At 43.0% G+C, this 8,983-nt stretch overlaps 1 protein-coding gene across 1 annotated transcript in view; it reads left to right on the top strand.

The window, feature by feature from the left end:
* Positions 1 to 8,983, top strand: part of LOC108303007 (A disintegrin and metalloproteinase with thrombospondin motifs 12-like) — a 237,788-nt gene that overhangs the window by 225,269 nt on the left and 3,536 nt on the right. The window contains exon 24 of the mRNA XM_037737886.1: positions 2,749 to 2,908. Coding sequence (XP_037593814.1) covers positions 2,749 to 2,908 — 160 coding nt within the window. The remainder of the gene's footprint in view (positions 1 to 2,748; positions 2,909 to 8,983) is intronic.

Here is an 8,983-nt window from a genome sequence, read left to right on the forward strand (position 1 = left end):
TATCGGCACAGCCGTGATTCACTCAAATGCTGTGTCAAACTGGCGATCTACTGGGAGTCAGACACGTGAGGCATAATAGGCTTGACTCTAACACTGAATTCACTTAGCTGTAAGAAGGATACAAGCAGGAATTATATTAGGCACAACAGCCTCACCTGTGCAGAAGGTTGCTCCCCAATGATACAATTTCATTAACTATCCTAGAATACAACTTCATTTGCTTCCTTGTCTGTCAAGCATGGTACACATGGGTAGGAAGAAATGAGAGCCAAAGTGCACACAGGTCACCTTGACACAAAGAATCCTCAGCCTCAGTTTCTTGCCAATATTTTAAACTATTTTGGTCACACATGCCCAAAGCCACATGCCAACTCATAGGCCTCCAGTAGGGAACAGTCCTACGGTCAGGAATTTCCTGGTAGACAAGACAGTCATCATCTTTTGCATTTACCTTAACTCTGTAGTTTCCAAGGAAACCGTACTTCAAGGTCATTTTCTCTCCAAGTACTCTGAACCAGGACTAATGTTAACCCTTTATTTACAGTAATAGTCCATCAAGTTGATTGATCATATTTACTTAACAGTTGTCCCTTTGTTCGAATATTTATCTGTTGGCACCCAATAAATAGTTACCAGACTAATATTCACAGATATGAGCAAGATTTGTGTGCCTGGCATAGCCATGAGCTTCACAAAATTCATTATTAACATCAAGGCAGGAGCGGCCTTCTCCAGCCACATGGGCCTGAGGAGAGGCCATGATTACTCCTGCTAGGCCTTGCTCCAGCTGCCTGGATGTATTTCAGGACTAAGCTCTTCATAAATATCTCAGAGCTCTAAGTATCTCTGATCAAAGCAAGCACGACCTCTAAAAGAGAAGACTTGATATTATGTGAAGTCATAAAAATGCTGTAAGTATGGACCCATTCAGGGAAACAATCTCATGGAAGATTAAAAATTGTGAGAGAAATGTTTTTAAGTCTCCCCTTGGAGTTCCAGTTGAGTCTATCAAGGGTGGACATGGGTTGAAGCTCCTTAGAAGAGTGTGTGTTAGGAATTCACCAATTGTGCAGAGCAAAGAATGGGAGGCAGGGGTGGGAGAGTGGTTAACACCTACCAGACCAGCCTTTGGAATCACTCATAACCTCCATGATCTATTATTAGGTGAAACTATACAAGCTATGGATTGAACATACACGTTTGCCTTTGTTCTCAAAATTCCACTGAATAGACAGAAGAGATAAAACACGAACAATGACACAAACTCACAACGACAAAGATGGGGGCAGGAGACAGGAACAGAGAGATGGGTCCATACCATTTTGGAATCTATAAAATTATGCTGATTGATCTTTAGCTCCCCCAACAACAAAAAGAAAATTAGAATCTAGAAACAGACAGCTAAACTTCCAATTGACTTGGCGAGTGTGCCAGAGGAAAAAAATAGCAGAGTGTGGTGGCACACACCTGTAGTCTCAGCTACTTGGGAGTCTGAGGTAGGAGAATCACTTGAACCCGGGAGAGGGAGTTTGCAGTGAGCAGAGATTGTGCCACTGCCTTCCAACCTGGCGAATAGAGCCAGATTTTGTCTCAAAAAAAAAAAAAAGTGTAAATGTTATATTTTATGTTTTATATATTTTAGCTCAAAAAATAATAATTTAAGAAAAGAGTATATGTGGTCATTCAGGGACATTTTCTTACATCCTGAAGAATCTTATGTAAACTGCTTCCACAGGCCAGCGAATCTCCCTCCTGCCGCCAGGTGGGCGACCATGACATTGCAGTGGAACCTTATGGTTAGAAGGGCTTGAGAGGACGGCTAGTCACAGAGCCGGGTCCGCTGCTGCTCTACTCCTTCCCCAGCCTCCATGTTCAGCCCTGTCTCTACCCCCATTCCGCATTCTCATTATGCCACCAGGGTCTTTCCCTCCCACTTCTCTTTTTACCCAATGCTCATCTGTCCTAGTAACTCTACCTGTTTTCTTCACATCCAATTCCCAGCCCCAAATCAAAATTAGTTCAAACTGGGCACCACAGCCCAGATTTGAAATTTTATCCTGCTTTGCTTACAATTCAACCTCCCTCCATGTCTTTCACTCCATATACTCATGATACAAAGATGAATATTTGGATTGGGAGTTTTAGCTAGAACCAAGGGTATGAACTCCATGGGCAATGCCTCCCTCATTCCCGTTCCTCTCTAAGTACATGCTTCATTCCAATCACCTTTTCTGCCATCTGGTTTTCACTTCTTCTACTTGGCAGGAAATGTGGCCGCCAACAACACCAGAGTTTTCAAATTTCAGCCTTAGATGGAATCTCTTGCTGAGTCTCAATTCAGATTCCCAAGGAAGTGACCGATTGGCCCAGCTTGATGCAGGGACCTTCCCTAGTCCAATCAAATGTGGACAGATGGCTGGGTCCCACAGCACTAACATTGGTTCCTGGAGCCCAGTGCTGTCGCCACGTGATGAGAGGCATCCGGCCATTCTCAAATGTGTGAAAGAAGAGCACGTTCTACATAGAACTTGATAAATTCAGCCAAATTTAAGCCACACAACCTACAGCATAGATTCTCTCTAAAGTCACATCTCCAAATTCTTAGTGCCTTTATTCTATGACTCCTTCAAAAAGGCTTCTGGTTAATGAGACGTTTCCGTTTTTGACCACAGTGGGGTTGGAGGTGCTCTACTGGTTTTTCCCTGGGAGTCGTGGGGAGGACTTCTGACTGTTCACCCTCTCTTTCAGTGTTCCACTTCCTGCGGAGGTGGCTTTCAGAAGAGAACTGTCCATTGTGTGCCCTCAGAGGGCAATAAAACTGAAGACCAAGACCGATGCCTGTGTGATCATGAACCCAGACCTCCAGAATTTAAAAAATGCAACCAGCAGGCCTGCAAGAAGAGTGCTGGTGGGTGAATGGGTTTGCTCAGGGAGAAAGAGATCTTTTCGCAAATGTCATCCTGCATGATTCAACTTGCAACAGTTTTACATTTCTTTTACTGAACAGAGACTCTTAATTTAAAGAGGCAAACCAGTAACCCTGGGAATAAGCTCTCTGATTTGGTGAGGTTTGAATATTAACTCTTGAGAAAGTATCCCATTCATTTTTCTTTTATTATTATTATTATGTATTGACTATCATAAAATACCATTTTCTATCTCTAAGCATGTGTACACTGATGTCATCCAACATGGATGTGAATTACTTCCATGCTTTCAAAGATGTCTTGAGAGATATCCCAGCCTTTTCGGGAACCCAGTCAATTGTGAAATGGTCCTCTCTATAAATCTAGCACCATTGTCTTAGGCCAGGTTCCTCAGAAGCGGGCTGGGGTGAAAATGTGTGTGCAAGGAATTCATTAAGTAAATATTTCCAGGGAAGATCATTAAGGGAGAGAAGGAAGCCAAATGGAAAAGGGAGGAGACACAGCCATGGTGCCTTCTGAGAAACCTGAGTCCTAGCTTCAGCCCAGTCCTGCAGGCAGCTCCAGAGGACAAGTTACACCCCCAAGTTGTCTGCTCCTGAGTCAATAAGCTGGACATCCACACTCCCACGCTCTCCAGCCATTGGCCAAGGGCTACCCCAGGAGAAGTGAATTTGCAGGAGGCTCTCTGTGTGAGAGACAAAGGAGCTCCTATAGGCTGAGTGGGTTCAGCCATGACCTGTAAGGTCTATTAAACTGATAGTTTGGGCGTCATTGACATGTAAACTTTCAACGTTAAATTAAAAACAGATAGAAGAGTATATTCAGGAGCTCATTAAAAGAAAAATTTGATAGCCCTTCATGCCAGGAGAAAGGAGAGAAAGGCTAAAGCCCATATTTTTGACTTGGGCAGCTGAGTAGATGAAGCTACCATGCGCTGAGAGAGGAAGCCCAACAGGGGCTTGGGAAACAGGGAAGGTAATGAGTTCTGTTTGGAACTTGCTTGTTAAGGAGTCTGTAAACCATTTAGGAGGGGTGTCCTGTGATTCGTTTGCTATACAGGTGTGGAGTTCAGGAGAGAGATCTGGTCTGGAAACCCTGATCAAAATGCACTGAGCAAGGAAATGCTTTAGGTATGATTATCACATGTAGCTTCTTACTGACTTGCACTTAAGGGTGGCTTTCACTGGCCTTACTTGAAATTCCGGAAGAAGCTACCTAGAGCTCATTTTCAAAGGTGTTATTAATGTCTTCCAGACTCTTGCTTCTCAAAATGTGGTCTCTGGACCAGCTGAATTGGCATCTCCTGGGAGATTGAGGCTCTCAGGCCTCACTCTAGAACTACTGAATTAGAATCTTCATTTAACAAGATCCCTGGTGATTCACATGCATATATAAGTTTGAGAAGCACCTTGTTCTAGACCAAGGCGCCAATTTGAGACTCTTTTCCTTTCATTTCATCACCTTCTATGGTACTATACTTTAAATTGTTGAGGCTATAGAATCCCTTCTATGTTGTGTTATTTTTTATATAACTGAAGTAGCCACTAGTTGATCATGCCTAGTGTTAGGTCGTGTTATTTTGAATTATATGTAGGTTGTCTTTAACTGTCCTATTGCTGGACAATACAATCTTCAATAATCAAAACAGAGTTAAATGCATAAATGGTAGTTTCCATCTTGAAATTTCACACAGAAGAGACGGTGACCAATAGTTGGCTGGCAATTGATGTGCTTAACAATGAGTTCCACTCACTGACAATTATCAGGGCAACAAAAGTTAATTACTAGCTTCTTTTGAAGGCAGAGCCATGCTACTTGCGTAGAAAAGGAATGAAAGAGCAGTTGTAAGAAATTCCTTAATTTAAGAAACCAGCCACCCACGCTGACACATATAATTCTCTAAAATTCTTTGAAAATATTCATTCATTCAATGCCCAGATTCTTGTCAGTCAGCTGTCTCAACAAATATAACATACTCTTAAGTATATTTTGTAATATCAGGTATGAATTCATGTAAGGTTTGGTTTCCTCCATGTCATTTTACTTCTTTTAGAAACCAACTGAAGTTTTCATGACTTAAAATCTAAATTGGAACTACTATTTCCATATTAGGGCCTACAAAACCCTTTCCACGTATCCACTTGGGAAAAAAAATCAAGAAAATTCATTTACTGAGTATCAGCTTTATTCTCAGCATTATATTCATATTGATTAAAAAGCAAAAGCAAAACCTTTAAGCCTACTATTCCTGGGGTGGTTTTGATGTTGTTGTTGCTGCTGCTATTGTTTTTAATTTGAGGAGAGGTAGAAAAGGGAGGAAAAAAAAAAAAACAGAAATAGTACTTAGATCCGATATTGATATAAATGAACATTTAAGTCGGTAAATTTTCTACTAAAGGATATTCTGCCAGATGAATAGGATCTCATTCATTCACTTATTCAACAAAATATTATTGATCACAAGCTGTCTCAGAGAAGTGCTAAGAGCTGAGGATAAAGACATAAGTAAGATAGTTCTTGGCCTCAAAGAGCCCAAAGTCATGGAAACTGTGCTTGTCAACAACATTAAAATTGTTTTTCAAGCTTCTTTGGTGAACAAAATATTATCGCCTGATAACACAGCTGACAACAAAGATACACGCGTAATAACCGTCCCTTTAAGTTTCCAAATGTTGTTTCTGTTGAACCGGCAGAGGCAAATTGGGATCTCCCCTCCAAGTTGCCCATAATTATAAGCATTGCGTGTACTTTGGAAGTGGAATCCAGTTGACTGATGAACGCAACAAGCCTTTGTTGTTTCACAGCAATAGGGAGAGCTGATGTAATCAAGCCCTGTCATGATGTTGGGCTCACAGTCATCATCTAAATGATCTGCTAAACATAGTCCTGGAACACAGACTGCCACTGTAGGCCACTCTCATCCTCCACTCTTCCTTCCAGTCCGCCACTCTCAAACAGTGGGGTTCCAGAACATGGCATGTATCCAGGCTCCATGGACTATTGAAAAGCAAGGCTCTTGATCTCATGGTTTCCAAGAGCATGTGAGGATTCCAGGCTTGGTTGAGTCTCTTTCAGTCATTTGGGCATTGACCTAACCTGACAAGTGGACCTCCTGTGTTGAGCCAAAGAAAATGTTCCGGTCGGAGAAGACCTATTCATGTGATCTTCTCCTGCCCCGTCAACTGTCCAAGAGATTCATTCTCTCAGAGGCAAAGCTTGGGAACTATTGAGACACCATTTAATTTCCAGCAGCACCATCTATATACCAGCTGTGTGATGTTGGGTCAATTGCTAAGCTTCTCTGGAACCCTCAGTTACTAAAAGAATAGACACACCCACACTATTGATTTCTGCGACAATCAAATGGTATAGTATATATCAAACATTGCCTAGTATGTGGTAACTGCTTAATAACTTGTATCTGTGTTTTTTCTAATTTCATGGAAAAAGGGGTGTATTAGCTTCCTGGACTACAAGCACACATATTCATGCTGCCATTAGCAAACCTATCATAAACTAAGTGACCAAGGATAACAGAAATCTATTCCCTCCCAGTTCTGGAGGCTAGAAGTCCAAAATCAAGGTACTGACAGGACCACAGTCATTCTCCTGGCTTCTGGCGGTTGCCAGTCATCACTGACGTTCTTTGGCTTACAAAAACTGAACTCCAGTCTCTGCTTTCCTTACCACGTGGCAATCTTGCCTCTCCGTGTCTGTGTCTCAGCATGGCTTTTCCTCCTCTGTGTGTGTATCTGTCTCTGTGTCTCTTCTCTTTTTATAAAACACCACTGGTGTTGAATGAAGAGCCCACCCTAATTCAGAGGGACCTCATCTTAATTGACATCATAATTCTATCTGCCAAGATCTTATTTCCAAATCAGATCACATTCAGAGATACAAAGGGTGAGGACTTCAACTCTGGGGTACATTTCAAAGGATCCATACAGTTCAACCCACAACAGGGGCAAAGACTTTGGGGCCTCCTAGAGGTCCTTTTTATTATGGCAGACACCTTTGAGAGCTTGAACTTTAGTCCTTAGCAGAAAAGGCTCACACTCTATTTACAGAGCAGTTCTGGAGAGCGTGATGCTGTGTCTGAGTGTGTAGCACAATAGCACCTGTTCGGAGGTGGAGACAGAGAGGACTCACGTGCTGCCAGAAGAAGCTCTGTGGAACAGTGGCTGCCAGCTGAGCCTCCTGCTTCCTCTGTCTTTCTCCTGGACAGCAGCCCCAGAGCACTCACAGACTCACAGCAACAAGACTGTGGGGCAAAGAGCCGCCCCACCTGTGCCCTCTCCAGCCTCCATCCACAGAGACTTCAGGAAGGCTGGCTAAGAAACTGGGGCGGCTGTGTGATACTTAGACTACTCTGCCAGTGGGCTTCCCAGAGCCTGGGAAGAAAGCCTTGCCTTGTTCCGATCAGGAGCACACACATGTACAGCTCAGGCTCCATGAAGAACACCCACTCCTCTGCTGGGATGTGGGAGATGAAGAGCTTGAAGGGATAATCCACAAGAGGCATGCTTGGTCAAAACATGTACTCTCTGAAGTTGGATTTTGAGGAGAAATTGTAAAACAAAAAGAAAAACAAGACCAGGCGCAGTGGCTCATGCCTGTAATCCTAACACTTTGGGAGGCCCAGGCAGGCAGATCATTTGAGGTCAGGAGTTCAAGACCAGCCTGACCAAGATGGTGAAACCCCCGTCTCTACTAAAGATACAAAAAATTCGCAGGGCATGGTGGCGCATGCTTGTCATCCCAGCTTCTCAAGAGGCTGAGGCAGGAGAATCACTTGAACCTAGGAGACAGTTTGCAGTGAGCCGACATCGGGCCACTGCACTCCAGCCTGGGCAACAGAGGGAGACTCTATCGCAAAAAACAGAAACATGTACTCTCTCTGAAACTTCCAAAGGTGTCAGGCAATTTCCTGTGGGGTTTTAAGAGAGGCTGGGTTTTTGTAAGAGGCTTAAAAAAGAGGCCTGAAGGAGGAAAGATGAAGACTGTGGTTCTGGGTTCTAGGAGCATTATGTTACCAATTCCTAAGAGCACTTACAACTTGAGCACCAAGCGACACTCTGGAAGCTAACAGAAAACATTCATTTCTTCACAAAAATAAGGCACAATTGAGAGAATACGGAGTTCTGAGGAGATAAAAAGTATTTTTTGCCTTCATGATCTAAAAGTGAAAAAAGCATAGAGAAGCAAAGATACTGTCACAGATTTGGGATGGAGAGGATATTATTTCCATTTCTACCTTTCCTGGCTATTCTATTTACAAAGGACAGTGGCCTGTTTATGAAAGTGCTTTTCTTCAGAACAATGAATATATTTTCTCTGTAAAAGAGAAAGAAAGATGAGAGCTCCAAGAGGCATTCAAGGGAAGCATAAAACAATTTCACTTTCTAGACAAAAAAATCGGATTGAATTTCTTTCAGATCCAGGACCTGTGGGCCAGTTGCCATCTGAGTACCACCCATACAAGTGTGTGGAGTATCGCTCAACCCAGTGTGGAGTATCATTCAATCCCTAAGCAACCCAGTATCGTTCCCTGACTCGTGTATGAGAAAAGCAAGGCCGAGAAAATTAAGGGACATGCTTGCCCAGAGCTAATTAGAGGAGAACAAGGGTTAGAACTCAGATGACTAATTGTATACGTACTCTGGGAATTATTTGTACATGTCACCTGCCTTCATCTACGTGGTAAAGTTCTGGAGGGCGGTGATCACAGTTTACACGTCTGTATCCCTCACTCGTTCTGGAAGCACTGGTTACTTTGCTGACTGATGGTTGGCTTGACACTGAATAGTATGATTGATGAGAGCATGAGCTCTAGCGTTAAGACTGCCTGTGTTCAGATCCGGCCATGCCATTTATCAGCTGGACAACCTTGTACAAGCTCTTGAGTACTTGAGGCCTTACTTTCGTGGTTTGTGAAATAGAAAAAAATGCTTGTTTGCTAGCAGTGCTGTAGAGATTAAATGTAGTGAAGCACGGAAAACCCTGCATTCAGCCACTGCGACAGCAATACTGCACAGCAAAGAACCCCGACACTCAGG

Source organism: Cebus imitator, unplaced genomic scaffold (genome assembly GCF_001604975.1).
Source record: "Cebus imitator isolate Cc_AM_T3 unplaced genomic scaffold, Cebus_imitator-1.0 Scaffold44, whole genome shotgun sequence".
Classification (NCBI taxonomy): domain Eukaryota; kingdom Metazoa; phylum Chordata; class Mammalia; order Primates; family Cebidae; genus Cebus; species Cebus imitator.